Raw genomic sequence first — 18,157 nt, forward strand, 5'->3', positions numbered from 1 at the left:
TCTAATAGTCGATCTCCAATCAGAAGGGTCATAGCAGAACGGAACCGAATGACTAGATGATTACTCATCCTCTCTGCTTTAATTCCAAAACAAAAATATAAACAAAAGTAGTGACGTATATTTATATTTTACTATAATAATTTACAGAAACTTTATAATGAAACCGCGACCCATTAAATTATTTCTTTTCCTTTTTAGGTTTTCGACGATCATTGTAAAACTAACTCTCAGGTGTATCTCGTAAAATCCATAAACCTCGTGAATCAGGATATCGTTTTTCTATAATCCACTCAGATTATAATCGTTTTTCTTCTTCTCAGATTCTAATCTTTAGTTGAGGAACACCAGAAAACCACTGATCGTTAATTATATTTGATTGATGTAAGGATGAATATATCTACTGTTTGTTGTATATTGCTCTCGCCATTGACATCATCATGATATAGGTTTGAGGTTGCAACTAAACCTAATTTTATATTTATATACGTAGTATCTCTGCAGCGTCATACAAAATCTTGAAGAAATTAATTTAGAGAAATTCTCTATATAGCTATTTTTACGTTTTTGTACTCAATGAATAAAATGATCAAAATAAGTTTTATTAAAGGGTAAAAATGTGTTTTTATCCTAGAGTTAACTAATCTATACTTAGGGTTTAGAGATAAGGGGTGAGATTTTGGGATAAGTTTCAAATTTTTGAAATAAAATAATAAAAATTAAAAATTTCAAAAAAAAAAAACTATTTTGGTCATTTTCTTTTTTGAATGTCATTTTTGTGTCAAATTTTTTTAAAAAAGCTATTTGAGAGAATTACCTATTAATTAACTGTACATAAGACTGAAAGACAATATATAGTTCAGAATAAAGTTTTAGCATGACAAAATAGAAATAGAAATAATCCTTCTGATAGTAGATTACCAACCAGAAGAAGGCTCATGTTAAAAAAGATAGGAATGGAATGAATAGATGTTAGTCCTCTTTTTTTTGTTCAAAAAAAAAAGATGTTAGAGCATATGCACTCATGCATCTCTCACACTTAATCTCAGCAATATTATATTAATATTTTTAAAATAATTTAATTTTGAATTAAATTTAACTGCTTAAAAATAAGATGCACCATTCACATAGAAACAAGTGTCATTTTTAGTCTCTTTGACTTTTTAAAAATCTTTTGGCAGAGGAACGATTCTTGGTAATTCCACTATCTCTCTCCTACTTTTGTTTTATTTATTTATTTTTGTCTAGAAACCATAGGAATCCCCACTGTTGGTGCCTTTAGAACAGGTTTATTGCATGTCTCTTAGTTTGGGTCTCTTAACGTAATATAAGATACGGTCTCTTAGCTTTTAGTTAAAAAATCTAAGAGACGTCTCTTATATCGTCTCTTAAATTTTTTAGTTAAAAGCTAAGAGACCGTATTTTATATTAGGCTATCTAACCTGAGAAATCTACAATAAACATGCTCTTAATCCTCTTTTATTTATTTACAAAACAAAAGTAGGGATATTAATATTATAGTATGTTATATGATCATCGTTATATCTAATTTTTGAGGTGAATTAACAGGATCCGTCAGATTAATCATGTGAATGTTTTTCTTTCCAACAACCACGTGAATCACGATATCGCCCAAAAGTTTCTACTTTTGTTAATGTTTTTGTTTCCCGACCAGAAGGGTCATAATCAGTGACGTGTGCCAGCCAAAAATTTCATAGAACGCGATTTAATAATTAAATCTAAATTTTATATGTTTTTTTTCTAAATTTTATATGTAATAAGGAGCATTATATGTTACGGGTGAATGGTGATCATATAGTATTTTTGGATAATTAATGTTAGGAGGAATTATATGTTATGGGGGTAATGGTGATCATAAAGTATTCTTCTAATCATTCACGTATTAGCTCGTCCAGGAAAACACGTGAATCAGGCTACCAGCCTACCACTTTAAGTTATAAATGATCGATCATGATTGATCATTTTACTTTATTTAAATTTATGAAGAATTGGTGCAAACTTTAGGAAACTTTATAATGATAGTGTTAAATATCGGGATCGTCTCTGACATCATTATAATATGATTTCGGTCCAAAGTTGCAACTGACGTATAATAATTTTCAAAAAGAAAAAAAATGTAACATTTTTAATTATTATTATAAAGAAAAAACTCTGATGGATTTGGAGAAGAATAATAAAGCTTCCACTAACTCGTCCTTAGCGGCCGATTCCCCAGTCCTCTTTGCTTCCTCAATCTTAGTACTAGTGGTCTCGTCACCATGTGAATTTGTTGCCTTGTTCTTCTCAATGAAGCTTATAAAGTCTTCCTTTGTCCTGTCTCCTTCGTACTCTACATTAACGTTTCCACTCGCTGATCTCTAGTAAATGGTCGGCAGGGAAGCGTTCACGTCAAAGGGTTCACTTGGGATATCATTTTCCGTCGCGTCCTGTACACCCCTCATGCAATCGTGTGGTTAAGACCATTATCTAGTATGATATTATCAAAAAGTGATTTGACATGCAGCAGTGAGCAGCACAAATTAAAAAAAAAAATAAGAGGCTTACTAATTTTGCTATGATCACACTTGGGTCGTTTTGCAACTTTAAAGCCACTTCGTCCAATATCGGGGCAAGCTTTTGGCAATGTCCACACGACGGTGCATATGATAGAACTCAATCAAGACTGATGGATAAATTGATGTTTTTATCAGTTTTTGTTTTGTAAGAAGATCAAAATAAGTATTATTAAGAGTTTTCAAATGTTGCTCACCATTCTTTCCAGACTTGAAGACTATATCGTCAAGGCTCTCAGCTACAACAACCTTCACTGGTTTGTTGTTCTCAGCTGGAATAGGCTGAGATTTTTTGCGGGCGGCAACTTTCCGTTCTTGAAGGAAACATGTTCTTTGGTTAGTTTATATTTTATTTTACGTAACTCTTTTCCATGAAACCTTGAAGTCTTTCATCCATGACTCAATCTGGTCAACCATAACGTTTGCTTTCCAATAGGACTGAACAAACTATCCATAAATTTTTTATTTGATTCGTTATTTGTTTATATTCAAACCGAAAAATCCAGATATTTATAACTCTACCGAACAAATCAAATACTAATATGTAATATCCACAAGAAACAAATAAAAAAAATATTAATATTTTTAAAAACGAATATTCTATTAGATCAGTTATATGTATATATATATATATAAATATTTTTATATATAACTTATATAAATATTATATTTTATATAAATTTTATAATTTTTTATCTATTAAATTGATTATAGTAGTTATTAGAATTTTTAAAAGGAAATATTTTTTTGTCAAAAATATTATTATTTTATATTATTTTGGATTTTTTTATTTATTTTTTTGTAGAGAAAAAGACTAGGATAGCACCAAACCAAGTTTTTGTTCTCAAAATAGCACTCAAGGCTCAAAGTCACAAAAATAGGTTTCATTAAAGAGGTAAATATACACTTATACCCCTTGGGTTAATTAATCCAAACCTTAGGGTTTAGAGTTAAGGGGCGGGGTTTTGGAATTAGGGTTTAAAATTTTATAAAAAATAAATACTAAAATAAAAAGTAAAAAAATTTAAAAACAGTTTCAAAAAGTATTTTTAAATTATAAAAAGAAAATTTGAAAAAAAAATAAAAAAATTTCGAAAAAAAAATTTCAAAAAAAAAAATTTCAAAAAAAAAATTATAAAAATTTCGAATCTGAAAACACATAATCTGAAACTATAAAAAAAAATTCTTTTTTTTTTTATTTTTTTATTTTTATTTTTTTTATTTTTATTTATTTTGTTTGTTTATTTAATTTTAAACCAAGGGTATTAGAGATATTTTACCCTTAAATGAATGTCATTTTTGTGACTTTCTCCTTCTAGTGCTATTTTTGAGACATAAACTTCAAAAGATGCTATTATTGACAATTGCCCTTTTTTGTATGGATTAGATCAGATATCCGGTTAAATCTCCGGATACTTGGAACATCAAATATCTAGATGGCTACAAATTGAATCTGATCGGATAATTGATCGTTCTGACGAAATATATCGGATCACGAATACCTTCAAAAACTACTACCCATACTTTCCAAGTACTTCTTGTTATCCGGAGTCAGGATGATTATGAGGGGAACTTGGGTCTCTCCAAGTCCAAAGTACTGTCAAAGACCGATATACACAAAAGGAAAAACTCTGCTTAGGGATGTGTAAACTCACAACAGAAGAAAATGATTGGGAGATGCAAAATGAAATAGTAATGTGCAAAGCGTGTTGGCCGCTCTCAGCATCACCAGCAAGGAAGAAAAGACCTTGTCCTTTGTATGATGTAGCAACTTCACGGTACTCTGCTTTTAGAGATGCAACTCTCCAGTGAAGTTAACGAACATCATTACCTAAATTTTCAAAATGTTACAGCCCATCAAAACCAGAAGATATTAGAAGAAACTGTCAAAACACTAAAGAATGATGTTAAAAACTTTTACCGAGTGGCAAGGCTGACAAAGAATTTGTCAATATATGGGTGGTTGCTTGGATCACTGTCTAAGACGGTGACAAGTAGAATGCTTGATTCTTTGACAAACTTCTCTAGGGCATCCCCATTGCCATAGCGGTTACATTTAATTTAATGCAAAAAAAAAAAAAAATTTAGTCAAAAAAAAAACTTCTCTAGGGCCTCCCCATTGAAATCCTGATTTCATTATTCTTTGACAAACTTCTCTATATGGAGTATTAAACAATCTGTAGCATAACATAGCCACTCGTTGATGAAACGTACAAGACGAGTTACTTTTGCACCTTGGAATCGACTACCCTTCATCAAAAGGCAAGAGTTTTTTTTTTTTTTGGTAAAATCAAAAGGCAAGAGTTGACAATAGATCATATGTAATATTTTTCTTTTCTTTTCATAACTGATTCAATAGTTGACTAATCGATCTTAGTTTAATTTCTAGCCAACAATGTTACTTTCTCATAGTTATGTCATGCTTAATATATTATCTACATATCTTCCCATGACTAACCCCATATTGTTATATCCTATTTTCTTTTAGAAATCCTCAAAAAATCTTGTAAATTTTAAACTTAGACATTCTTGTAATCTAAGCCAGGATCGATTATTAATTTTTAAATATAATCAGATTTCTGAATATGGGCACATATAAGTAATTTCAATATCCAACGCTGTATAATTTCAGTTGACCAAGTAACTAACTAACCAACCAATAATAAATGAATACTTACCTACACTGCTATACATCAATATTCTCTATCTAAGCAGAAAGGTCTCAGGTGGAGAGCTTTGACATAGGGGAGAGTTTTTAGTGGTGAAATAAAATGTTTTTGAGGTTTTTGGTATGGTGTTTTCATAGAAACAATGAATATTTTATGTGAATATGCATACCCCTTTTCTGTGTCACCATGTGTAATTATCATATTATCCAAAAAAGAAGAGGCAATCTTGAAGTGCAAAATGCATCAGAACTCCAGCAAAATTAAAATTTAACTTTAAAAATGTATATGCTACTAAATCTGTACAATGTAAATAAAATTATGTTTAAAATATCAATAAAATTAGAAAATTTGTACAAAAGTATTTGATAAAGAAAACATTTGGATAAATAAGATTAATACCAAACCCGAACCGAACCCACAAAGATCCAGACTGAACCTGAACCAAAATTTAGAAATACACGAATGGAGCTAAAATCTTTAACCCTGAAAACTCGAAACCCGAATAAATCCGAACCAAACTCGAATGATACCCATTCGAAATAAATTAGGGATTGTAGTTCTCGATGAAATCCTTTATATATTAATTGAGAAGCATTACAACATTTTTTTGTAGCCACGTATCATTACCAGAATGATTTTTAGAATCTTTTGAAAAATAGGTTGTCCATCTAAACATATATTATACTTTTTTATTAAATTAACTATCAAATTGATTAGTTGTGTACAAAAAAATATTCTTCATTCTTTCCTTAAATAAAAGCTACAAAATTGTCTTATATTATTAACATATTTATGACAATTAATGAATATGAATAATAAAGATTTGACACAAAATTTTATATCCTCGCTGCTTTTTGTTTAATTTTATATTATTTAAAATAAATTAAAAAATTACATTAGCTATGTAATAAAAATTTAGATTTTTTTTGTTATATGTTATATTTCAAAAAAAAATTAACTAAAACAACTATAAATTACTAAAAATGTTTAAAGTCCCACATTGAAAATTTGTGATTAATAGTTTTTTTTTTGTTATAACAAGATACCAATGATCACAAAGTCGTATGAATGTGAAGTCTCATTTAATAGATATGCATATTAAATATATATATATATGTGTCTATTTTAATATCGTTTAAATTAAAATATATACCACATAAAAACACAAATACGTTAATTTTGAATTTTGCACTAAAAAATCTTACATTGAAAAGTTTATGATTAACAGAAAATATACAAATGTTAATAAAATCAAATGAATAGGAAATCTCAATAATAAATAGGGCAATTGTCAATAATAGCACCTTTGAAGTTTATGTTTCAAAAATAGCACTAGAAGGAGAAAGTCACAAAAATGACATTCATTAAAGGGTAAAATATCCATAATACCCTTGGTTTAAAATTAAATAAACAAACAAAAATAAATAAAAATAAATAAAATAAAAATAAAAAAAATGAAAAAAAGAATTTTTTTTTTATAGTTTCAGATTATATGTTTTCAGATTCGAAATTTTTATAATTCTTTTTTTTAATTTTTTTTTTTTTCAAATTTTCTTTTTATAATTTAAAAATACTTTTTGAAACTGTTTTTAAAATTTTTTATTTTTTATTTTAGTATTTTTTTTTATAAAATTTTAAACCCTAATTCCAAAACCCCACCCCTTAACTCTAAACCCTAAGGTTTGGATTAATTAACCCAAAGGGTATAAGTGTATATTTACCTCTTTAATGAAACCTATTTTTGTGACTTTGAGCCTTGAGTGCTACTTTGGGAACATAAACTTGGTTTGATGCTATCCTAGTCTTTTCTCTAATAAATATTTATATTAAATAATTATCTCAATATCATTGAATTTAATTATATATCATATAAAATAAATAAAATAATTGTTTTGATTTACTTAGTAAAAAAATATTGTGAAACAAAATCAGAGTTATTATTTTGATTTACATACTTAATCTAATTTAATTATATAGATAAATGAACACAAAACAATTTCATCCCTGATCTTAACCTTAACCTTAACCTCAACCTTGTACATATGTAATTAAGGAATAAAAATGTGATAAAGAAAGAAAAGAGTGAAGTGTAACTTTACCAAACTAGCCCCAACTCAACCATCATTCAGCGAGGGTTCAAATGTAATTTACAACAACGAAGACAGTAGAATAGACTCAAACAAACAATGGCGGAAGGAAACCTCAAAAACTAGACCTTGGCGGGAGAGAAAGAGTGAAAAGAAGCGGCTGAGTGAGAGGTTCCCAACCAATCCACAGCGAAGATGACTGAGACTACATCGGCGATGGACATCGACGTAGACGAGAATCTCCCTCGCAAACCGAGCAACAAGGGCAAAGACGTCGCCGGTTTCGTTGCTCCGCCGCAGAGCAAGACGACGCCTTGGGTCGAAAAATACAGACCTCAATCGCTAGACGACGTCGCAGCACATCGCGACATTGTCGACACGAGTAATTGAACTTACCCACCACTCTCTCTCTCTCTCCTTCCAATTCCATCACCTAGGGTTTTTAAAAATTGAGTCTTTTTATTTAAAAAAAAAAATTGAGTCTTTTTCTAATTACGCAAGAGAAATGGATTCCTGAGGATTCTATATTGAAAAGCTAAGACCTTTGTGTTGGGTTTAAGAAACTAGCTTCTTACTGAAGCTTTTGTTTTTTGTTTTTTTTTTGGTTAAACAGTTGATAGGTTGACCAATGAGAACAAGTTGCCGCATCTTCTGTTGTATGGTCCACCTGGTACTGGCAAAACATCCACCATTCTAGCTGTTGCACGGAAGCTGTATGGACCTAAGTATCGCAATATGATTCTTGAACTCAACGCCTCGGATGATAGAGGGATTGATGTTGTGAGGCAGCAGATTCAAGATTTCGCTAGCACCCAGAGCTTCTCACTGTGAAGTTTCCTATCATTATGACTCCATTTTTCTATGAGTTGTTTATTATTATGAAGTGCCTAGCTGTAGTATCATGCTGGAGTAGAACGAATAATAAGATGTACTTTCATGCTGTGGATAATAAAAGATTTCGATTGATGATTGCAGAGGAAAGTCTTCGGTGAAGTTGGTTCTGCTAGATGAAGCAGATGCCATGACAAAAGATGCTCAGTTTGCCCTGCGTAGAGGTGAGACCTTGTATTCTTCATAGCTCTCTTGGTTTCTTTTCTATGTCTAAGTACGGCACTAACATGTTTATGTATGGCTAGTGATTGAGAAATACACAAAGAGTACTAGGTTCGCCCTCATCGGAAACCATGTCAATAAGATCATCCCTGCTTTACAGTCCAGATGTACCCGATTTAGATTCGCCCCTCTTGATCCTGTTCATGTGAGTCAACGTCTTAAACATGTCATAGAAGCTGAAGGGTGAGAATAAAAGTTACTTCAATCTTATAAACTATTTGTTTGTTGTGTGTTTTCTCCACCCTTTCTCTTTGCTAATCGTTCATAAATGGACTAGGCTTGATGTAAGTGAGAGTGGTTTGGCGGCTCTTGTACGGCTGAGCAATGGAGACATGAGGAAAGCCATGAACATTTTGCAGGTTCTGTTAATATTTCCTTTTGCTTCTCTGTCTCCTAGTTCACAATTGTAAATTGACATAAGAAGCATTACCAACGGGTTAATGTGTGTGAGAGGCAGTCAACGCATATGGCGTCAGAGAAAATCACAGAGGAAGATGTTTACCTCTGCACTGGAAACCCACTACCCAGGGACATTGAGCAGATATCTCACTGGCTTCTGAATGAACCATTTGCTGAGAGCTACAAAAGTATGTGAACCATCACTGATATTTTTATTTTCTTAGTATTTGATTCCATGGTACACCTGATTGTTACTTGTCACACTCTGCAGAAATATCAGAAATGAAGACGAGAAAAGGACTTGCCATTGTTGATATCGTCAGAGAGGTTACCATGTAAGCAGTGACGTACTTGGTTGCGGCTTCTACTGCTGTGTTAATCATGCGTCTCTGAACTAGCTAACTTTTGTTTCTCCTACAGGTTTGTGTTTAAGATCAAGATGCCTTCAAATGTCAGAGTTCAACTGATAAACGATTTGGCAGACATCGAGTTAGTATATTTTTGTTTTGTTAACTTTTGTCTGGACAGTAGAGTGAGTATTTAGCCTTTTTGTATTTAATCAGGAGTCTGTTTTGGGTTTATAGGTACAGATTGAGCTTTGGATGCAACGACAAACTGCAGCTTGGAGCTATCATTTCTACTTTCACTCACGCCCGGTCTGCATTGGTTGCTTCAGCAAAGTAAACCTGTGTGTTTTCTTTTTTAACATTTGGAAACCCGCCGCAGTAGCTTAAAATGATTTGGGTTTTAACTCAACAAGACAGAATGCTTTGTATACATTTTCATGGCAGTTGTGCTTGTTTTAGTTGCCTATGAAAGAGTTTCGATGCTACCTTGTTATCCTCTGATCATCTCATTGCAGGGTGCAGATTGTTAAAAAGGACTATTTCAAGTTCACTGACCTGAAACTAGTAGTAGAGAAGTGCCAATCATGAAATAACTTAAAACATCGCTACAGGAATCAGAGCACTTCGTGCTGCTTAGTTGATCCCCGAGCGAAAGAGATTCATAAACAAAGAGTCAATACATAGACAATAAGAAAGAGAGATATAAACTATACAGAGACTGTTTCTTGCTACGTAGGAACTCTTTGCTTCTTCAACGTTCCTTTACACACACGGTTTTACTCATTACCCAATATACACGTATTGCTTGCTATACATCTGCTGCATACTTTGCTTCCGTTCTTCTACTACCACAATTCAGCCATTGGGAGCCTTAGATATATAAAGTCTTCCTTCCCTTAGACCAAATGCACTGTGCTTGTGAAGATGGGAGTTGTTTTTCTTCACTCAAAGAGTATCATCCGTTGTTCTATTGGACCATGCAATCTCAATGTCGAGTGATCTGGAAGATGCATCTTTGCTGTTGTCATGATTCAAGCTTAGAGATCCGTTGTAAACTCCTTCTATCACGACTTTGTCGATTTGGATAGTGACACGTCCCAGAGTTGTCTGCAGATAAAGGAATGAACCAGTCAAGACAACGTATAGATCTATCAACTCTGCAACTTGGACAACGTTAAAATGTTACCTTCCCGAATGTGCTTTTGCTCTTGCATATGATGTGAAGCTTTTGTCCTTTGGGTGGAACATCAAATGCCCAAGTAAAGCTTTCTTTCCATTCAGGAGAAGTGCGATTGCTCACAACCTAGAGAAAATGTACAAACAAATTGTTATTGGCAATGGTGGAGATATTCTCCGAGGGATGAATAAGGTTTACCTTAGTTTGGCGTGGAGGGCAGTTTCCTATAGTTAATTGACAAAAGGCGTTTGTGGTTGCCATGGACTGCTTTAAGTTATTGGCACGCATAACGTTCACTGTTAAGCAACCAGGTAAGCAATGCAATAAGCTGTCTGCCTTGTCGTGGAACACAGGAGGGCATGTTTTCATCAACATCTGCAGGACAGGAATTGCTTCAGCTGCAATCATGGCTTGAGATTTTGCAACATCTATAGCCATATTCGTCCACGAGTGTCTTAGCAAGTAGAGAATATCCAATACTAATCCCTGGACATCTTCAACACCAGATCTGAGCGCCCCGACCAAATGAGGGATGCAGAAAGTAGCAGCTTCCGAGGCGCGAAGCTTTGGAAAATTGGAGAAAATCACATTTAAGGTTCTCAAGACTTCGATATTTATTGTTGATGTAGACCACAAGCCTCTTTCAAGCGCAGCTGCTCAACCACAGTTGAAGATAAGAGCATATGAATCATCAGAATATAAATAAATCTGGAAGAAAGGCCCTGAGAAACTCCAGCACTTTAGTGCAAAGAGTGACAGAGACATAGGATTATAAGCATACCTGTTAATGATCTTATAAGCTCATTCGAGACATATTCTTGTAGTGTGTGGTTGGAGAACAAAAACTTGACCATCAGTGCAGCCTGCCCAGAAACTTCTGCATTAGAAGAAAGCAATAGCTCCTGAATTAACAATATGCCACCAGCCTCTGCAACTGCTCGCCTATTCGTTCTACTATTCATCACAAAATTCTGCAACGCACAGATGGCCACCACTTTCATTTCTTCTGTTGGTTGTTCTTCTAGCACGCTAATGAGTGCCCGACAAGCGGAAACAGAGCCACTGGATCTAGAAAGCCCTTCATGCTGAGAAAGGTCCCCAAGTGCTAGCGCAGCAAGAAGCCTACCTGGTTCTGATCTTGTCTGAGGGTCTAACAGATATTGAGAGAGTGGTGCTATCGCATATTTGCATAACTTTAACTCTCTTACCTTCGGGTTGTTAAATATTACTTCAAGTAAGCTCCCCGATTCTTCCTCGCATTGATGAGATCTCAGGAGGTCCAGTAATGCGTTGATTGCGCCAAGCTCAGCCATTTGTACGGTGCTTGAAGCATCGTTCTTCTCATGAATCATCAATGCTTTAAGAGCCAGCATCACTGTGCTTTCAATTGTCGAGAACAACAATTTAACTAAAACTGGTAGTTCAACTCTGAAAAAGCATTCTGCATCATACTGCAGAACATTGCAGAGAACAAAAGCAGCGGACTCCCACAGCTCAAGAGGTGGCTGAGGATCCTCCTGAAGAATAACCTTGGATAGCTCGAATATACCTCCAGCATCAAGAACAGACTTAGGCCAGCTAGCAGATATCTTCTCCAGTGCTTTTACTGCAGTTTCCTGAAGGCTCAGTATTCCAATTCCAGCAAGCCGAACCAGAGGAACAACAGCACTCTGTGTTGTGATGTCTTTCTGGAAATCTTCCATTGTAAGAAAATGGCTCAGAAGTTCTGCACCAAGCTGCTGGATAGCTTGAGATGAAGACTCCAAAAATGAAATCAGAGGCACGATGGCTTCACTGGGTGTAAAACTAAAAGCTTCAAGGCTTTGCTGTTTTTCCAAAATGTTTACAAGTGCTTGTAAGGCGCTATGTTGCCCCCATAAGGTCAAGTCTGATCGGAGCAACACCATGAAAAGAGGTTCTACAGTTTTTGTAACATCGGGTCTTTTGGCGATTACTCCGCTATTTGTTAAAATTCGAAACAGCTCTGCAACAGAAGAACATAACGAACTCGAGGCTCCAGGTAGTAGCTCAAGACATCGATCAATTATTCCAGCTTCCACCATGTCCAACTTCCGTGGTACTCTGTCTTTCCCCAGCTTAATCAGAGCTGATAAGCTAGCCTCGATAATCCTGTAGTTTGTTCCGGAAACCAACCCAACAAGAAGCTCCTGAATGTCATGACCTGCGGCGATTTCTAACTGTTGCTCGTCATCCAATAATATCTTAATAGCACAAACTGCTGCTTCAACTGCTGCATTTCGTTCAGACTGCATAAGTGTTATCAGGGACTTCATGCATCCGGAGGCGGATGGACTTGCTCTGACGTTTTTATTTAAGAAAACAACAGAACAGAGTTTGGCAGCATTTATCTTTAACTCCTCTGAAGCAGAAGCAGATGATAAGATTTTGTTCACATTTTCCAGCAGGCTTCCTTCCACGTCTATTAGAAGAGCTGTATTCGAAGTATTTCCTGAACTTAATTTAATCAGTGCCGAGAGAGCTACCTCTTGCTCAGTCTCTGATACAGTACCGAGCATGTCCATCAGTGGTTGAGCAGCCTGCTGGGCTATTTCAGAATTTCTGATGTTTTCAGCATCAAAGAGTTCATTTAGAGCTCCAGCAGCGCTGTATCTTGCACTTCTTGACCCCAGACGAAGTACTGCTATTAGCTGATTCAAGGAACTAACTGCTACTTCGTTTTGTCTGAGCTCGTGGTTGCTAAATAATACTCTAAGCAATTCAGATATGGTGCGCTCCATTGAATCTTGAGGGCTTAGAGAAAGGTATTTCGTTAAAGCTTCCACAGCTCCAGCTTCAGCCATTAGTAATTTGTTTGTGTCACTTCCGTCAGCAATGCGAATCAGGGTTTGGACGGCAAATTGAGGAGCTCCCGGCCTATCTGGAATTGGCCTTAAGAGATCTACAAGCAGCGGGATAGATTTGCGTGCGGTGGAGCCAAGCCTCACATCTTCAATTTCAAAAAGGTGTTGAAGAATGACTTGATCAGGCTCTTTCACCAGAGAAAATTCATTTGCCAAAGCAACCAAGTTGAGAATCTCTGACTCCACATAGCCAAGAAGGTTTATAATCCCAGAAATAGCACCTGAGTTTGCAATTGTCAGATTTATTCCTCTGTTCTTAGTACAAACAAGACTAGCCATTGCGTGGGCAGCGAAATACCGATCTATCAGTTCATCAGATCTTAGCAAAAGTGCAAGTGTTGGAATGATCCGCATCGTCGTTGAAGACAAGGACACGTTGTCATCCTGGAACATGATGGCAAGGAGGAGAGCGCTAATCCAAATGCCTTCTGTGTCCTCAAATTCAGCCTGGACAAACAATTTAGCCCAAGATTACTTTAAGGGAGGAAATTCGTACAAGACATATTTGCCCAAAAACGCCAAGATACACAATTTGTGCATGACAAGTCTGAAACGATATAAAGAATGGATAACTTTTGAAATCTGACTGTGAGTCTGTAAGAGAACCTGTAAACTAACAGAAGGCTTTAAGGCAAAAACTTCGATCCACAAGTTGTACAGCTAAACTAACAAGTTGGCTAATTTCTTTCATTGCCAACAAAGGCATATAATAAACATGAGGAACAATATATTAATTTGTGTCCGAACAGAAACATTTACCTGAGGACTGGAAGTATGCCTAACAAGCTTCGCAAAGAGCACCTCAAGCCCGCCAGCTTCCACGACAATGAGCTTTGACTTAGCATCAACGGAAGTAAGTAAGCATAGCAGCCACAACGCCACCGTACCACCCAAGATTTTAGCTGGATCAGGAAAATAAAACCCACCTGTATCCTGGAAAACTTTTTTTTCCATAAAACCTTTCGGTGTCAGGACTTCAGTTTCTATAGAATAGCATTTAGAATTGTCCTTTATCATATCTACTAGGGCACGTAACAAGAGTTTTGAGAAACCAGACTGATCAAGTGCCTCCGTTATCAGCTGCTTCTTTTCTTTCGTAGCACATAAGAGCAGAGCTGTCCCCCCAACGCTCACTTCTAAACTGGATGCATTTACTATTCTATCAGCCAAAACCCCAATTGACTTGGGTCTTGAAACTATAAGTTCACTGATCAGAAATTGTTGATCACAGCAAAGCCTGGACAATATTTCTATTGCCTTATCTTGCACAAGAGTATGGCCTTCAGAAAGGCATTGCACAAGGGTTTCCAGGCTTGATGGCACTTCAGAAAGGGCAGTCAATGGGGGGTAAGAGAAATTCACCCCATTCTTAGCCCTTGCCAAAACTGCAACTACTTCTAATACGTCGAAAGCGTCTGGGCTATCCATATCTACTGATTTTAGAGAATCAACGAGTGAAAGTATAGCAAAACGGCACTGAGCACTTCCCTTTAGCACATCACAAACTGGAAAGTTCTTAAGTAACTGATGAAGTGCCCGGGATGCATTTCTCTTACCCTCTGAAGATCCATCAGCCAGGATTCTTGTGAAAGCTGAAACAACATCTTCAGCTAGTGCTTCTGCAGCGATATCCGGATCAGACAGAAGATTTGCCAGGGCAGAAACTGCATTTTCTGCAGACTCTATGGAAGAGTCCTTCGCCAATTTTATGAGTGCCCTAAGATCTCCTTCTGCAATGTAAGCCCTCTTTTTATTAGAATTTTTCTTCACCGGGCGGGACAGTGCGTCCAAAGCCCTAGCCACCTGTTTAGCCACATTCTGAGAGTTGCTTGTAAGGAGCTTGATCCAGGGATTAATGATGTCATCAGTCGCAAGATGGTCACATATATCTTGTCTTGAGCTGAATAGATCAGCTAAAACTGAAGCTGTATGCTCCTTTGTTTCTTCCCTGGAAGATGTCAGGGACTGGACAAGGGACCGCAGTGCTTTGTTAGCGGCACACCCTTTATGAACAATATCTTCTTGTGAAGCTTTTGAGAGCACATGACCCAGTACTTGTATTACATGAACCTTTGAAGCAGGATCATCTCCCAGAAGTAAAGCCAACAACTGATTAATTGTAGCAGGATCAGCTGTACGGACAAGCTTCAAAAGTGTCTTTGCAGAGGTTTCCTGGGAATTCAATCCACCAGTCTTCAGTAGCCACAGGAATGCTGGAATACCACCAGCTCTTTCAACACAATCGCGGATTTCCTCACTGTGACAGCACAAATTCCAGAGGATGCGGGAAGCATCTTCCTTGGCCTTCTGAGATCCAGTCTCAAGCAACTGGACAAGTGGAGGAATACCCCCGGCTGCGGTTACAGCCCATTTACTATCATCGATCTGAGCCGTCAGAATTTCCAACATTTCGACAGCATACTCTTGGTGTTGCTCACTAGACAAACCTAGAAACGATATAAATAATTGGATTCCTTCTCTCTTCCCAACTGCCTCCCAAATTCCAACCTTGTCATGGCATAGGCGAGACAAGAAAGCTATAAGATTCTCTCGTACGTCAGCAGAAGCCATAGTTATGAGAGCGATTAGGACTCTCTTAGCTTCTGCATCATCTAGGTAACACGATAGACTGCTGTTTCCGTACAAACTCGCCATAGCCTCCAAGATCCGCTCTTGGATTAACTTTGTGTCAAGAGGCTTTAGTAACTTCACCAAAATGCTTTCTATCACTCTTGGATCAAATATCTTCTCTGAACTCTCTGGTTGTTTGAAAATCATTAGAGCATAGGCAAGAGCTCCAATTACATCACCAATTGGTTCCGTTAGACGAGGGGATTGTGATACTTCTCCAAGATATATAATTAAATGGCTCATCCCACCAAACACATTCGCCAACGCTCCAGTTGCATGTTCTTGTAAAGCTTGTCCATTTTCTCCCTGCATACACTCTTTCGATGGAGCAACAATGGCTCCAATGAGAGCATTAACACCTCCTGCATCTTTAACGCATTTCTTAGCTTCATCGGATCTTGATGAAAGAGCTTCCAAAGCATCTGCTGCACTAGCACGGACTTTGGTATCATTTATCTGTTCCAAAAGCTGTACCAGAGACTTGACAACTCCGGAATTTAATATTTTCTGGATAATATCACAAAAGGACAGCACAAGACGAGCCAGGAGAGAAGCAGCATTTGCCTGAGAATTCGGATTGTCAGATGACAAAAGAGACACGACTATGTCAACACCACTACCCTCTAGTATCACTCTCCAATAACCATCATCCACACCACAAAGATTCCTCAAAGCTCCGGTAACGTACCCTTCAACCACTCTATCCTGCTGTCCTTTCAAGCTAAGTTGATCCCACAAAGTCGGCACCACACCTTCTGTGATAAATATCTTCATGCCAATGTGATCATCGGAAACTCCAGCAGAAGAAACCTCATAGATAGCCTCTGCCGCTGCTTTCCTAGTATCAATGGTCCCAGACTTCAAAACCGAGAGCAACGGAGGGATGCATCCTCCCAGAAGCACTTTGAGTCGCAAGTCCTTGTCTTTGCATAAAACACAAAGGATAGAAGCGACGTTGACTTTGGCCAAAGCCGTCCCGTTTCTAAGCATGGAAATGAACAAAGGCATAGCTTGGGGATACGAACCAATCAGCCTCCTTGCCTCCTTTCTGCTTTTGGCAATGCCAAGTAGACGAGCTGTAGTGAGCTCTTTGTCTTGCGGAGAAGATGCTTTGCTGTGGAGTTGCTCTATGAGCTGAGCAACCGTAGCCATTGCCTTCTCTGGATCGTCCATTTCCATTTTCACATCGCCTTCCCTGCACATATTTGGGCAATGAGTATGACAAACGAAAGGAAGGACTTAAAGAAGCTTTAAGAGTATATGGTCAAAGACTCTAAATGTTGCCTACCTGGATAGGGAGGAAGACAAAGTTTCCTCCTGAGCCACAGGAAGAAATGTCTTCAACATCTGCATAATCACTCGCCTTTATCTTCCTTTAGCCTTTGGTTAAACTAAAAGAAGAAGAGCCCTTTAAAAACTGCAAGCACAACCAGATTATCTTTACACCTACACTAGAGACTCTATACGAAAATCAAAACTCATCCAGTGCCTAAAGACCCCACCTTTAGCTCAAATAATAAACCCCTCCTCCGCCTTGCATCATCGAGAAATCTCTAAAGGCCGCCGTGAAACAGAATCCATCTCTCCCTCTCTCTCTTCAGAGTAAAACCAAATTTTAAACTCAGCGATTCTGTAGATTCAAAAGAAGGTTCTAGAATCAGAAACGAAACGAAACGATAGAATCCCTAGGGCAGAAAGTAGAATCGAGGAACTAAGAATGGACTCGATTGGGGAATTAACGAGTGAAAATCGGGAACGAGCATTACGATTTTGAAGGACGAGGTGGAAGCTACCACGAGAATCTCCTTTCTCTCCTTTTTAGTCGCTGTCGATATCGAAAGTGGTGAATGAATGAGAGACTCGAATGAGGAAGAAGAAGAACGTACGAGCAGTGAGACAGAGAGAGAGAGAAGAGAACAGTCCTTTTTATTATTGTTTTTTTTTTACTTTCCTTAATAATACATTTTATTTCCCCATCCCCTTAATTATCCTTTGTTAATTAATTTTTTTTTTGTTTAAATTGTCCAGTTTTCATAATATCAAATTTATTGTTAATGTATAACATTTGAGATTATAAGTATTGTATAAAAATGGATGAAATTAAAATAACATTCGTAATTTCAAATTCTTATAGTTGAAAAACAAAACTTGTATGACTTTTAATTTATAGAAAGATTGATGGGAAATCTTATTGTTGAATATTCCACGGCAGCCATAAATTTAATGAATCAATTAGGGTATATAATTAATTATGTATTATATCTTAATAAGTTACTCTTTCT

General features: G+C 36.4%; 2 protein-coding genes across 3 annotated transcripts; one reads left to right on the plus strand and one right to left on the minus strand.

Annotated features, from left to right (window-relative positions):
• The first annotated feature begins 7,410 nt into the window (after nt 1–7,410).
• On the plus strand, nt 7,411–9,670 carry LOC106353483 (replication factor C subunit 5). The gene is made up of 9 exons (XM_013793243.3): nt 7,411–7,708; nt 7,940–8,153; nt 8,302–8,381; nt 8,463–8,622; nt 8,717–8,798; nt 8,897–9,026; nt 9,110–9,173; nt 9,259–9,327; nt 9,423–9,670. The coding sequence occupies exons 1-9, from the start codon at nt 7,522–7,524 to the stop codon at nt 9,520–9,522; spliced, it is 1,086 nt and encodes a 361-aa protein (XP_013648697.2). The 5' UTR covers nt 7,411–7,521; the 3' UTR covers nt 9,523–9,670.
• An 83-nt stretch (nt 9,671–9,753) lies between these two features.
• Nucleotides 9,754–17,797, minus strand: LOC106353482 (protein CELLULOSE SYNTHASE INTERACTIVE 3). 2 transcript variants are annotated; one of them, XM_048735757.1, is made up of 8 exons: nt 17,642–17,797; nt 17,378–17,505; nt 17,164–17,266; nt 14,004–17,070; nt 11,144–13,691; nt 10,561–11,015; nt 10,372–10,488; nt 9,754–10,292 (listed from the first exon to the last, which is right to left on the minus strand). In XM_048735757.1, exons 3-8 carry the CDS (start codon nt 17,226–17,228, stop codon nt 10,131–10,133), a joined length of 6,414 nt encoding a protein of 2,137 aa, XP_048591714.1. In that variant the 5' UTR covers nt 17,229–17,266; nt 17,378–17,505; nt 17,642–17,797; the 3' UTR covers nt 9,754–10,130. The 2 variants fall into 2 exon arrangements, with proteins under 2 accessions (XP_048591714.1, XP_048591713.1); XM_048735756.1 differs by having other exon boundaries at nt 17,164–17,292.
• Nucleotides 17,798–18,157: the final 360 nt, after the last annotated feature.

This window comes from Brassica napus, chromosome A7 (genome assembly GCF_020379485.1).
Source record: "Brassica napus cultivar Da-Ae chromosome A7, Da-Ae, whole genome shotgun sequence".
Classification (NCBI taxonomy): Eukaryota; Viridiplantae; Streptophyta; class Magnoliopsida; order Brassicales; family Brassicaceae; genus Brassica; species Brassica napus.

Bases quoted from the DNA above. Each gene is read 5' to 3' on its own strand.
- LOC106353483 (XM_013793243.3), top strand. From the start codon at position 7,522: ATGACTGAGACTACATCGGCGATGGACATCGACGTAGACGAGAATCTC. The intron at 8,623-8,716 runs GTGAGAATAAAA...TAAATGGACTAG, and splicing joins CATGTCATAGAAGCTGAAGG to GCTTGATGTAAGTGAGAGTG. The intron at 9,027-9,109 runs GTATGTGAACCA...CACACTCTGCAG, and splicing joins ATTTGCTGAGAGCTACAAAA to AAATATCAGAAATGAAGACG.
- LOC106353482 (XM_048735757.1), bottom strand. From the start codon at position 17,228: ATGCAGATGTTGAAGACATTTCTTCCTGTGGCTCAGGAGGAAACTTTG. The intron at 17,071-17,163 runs GTAGGCAACATT...AAATATGTGCAG, and splicing joins TTGTCTTCCTCCCTATCCAG to GGAAGGCGATGTGAAAATGG. The intron at 10,489-10,560 runs GTAAACCTTATT...CATTTTCTCTAG, and splicing joins GCCCTCCACGCCAAACTAAG to GTTGTGAGCAATCGCACTTC.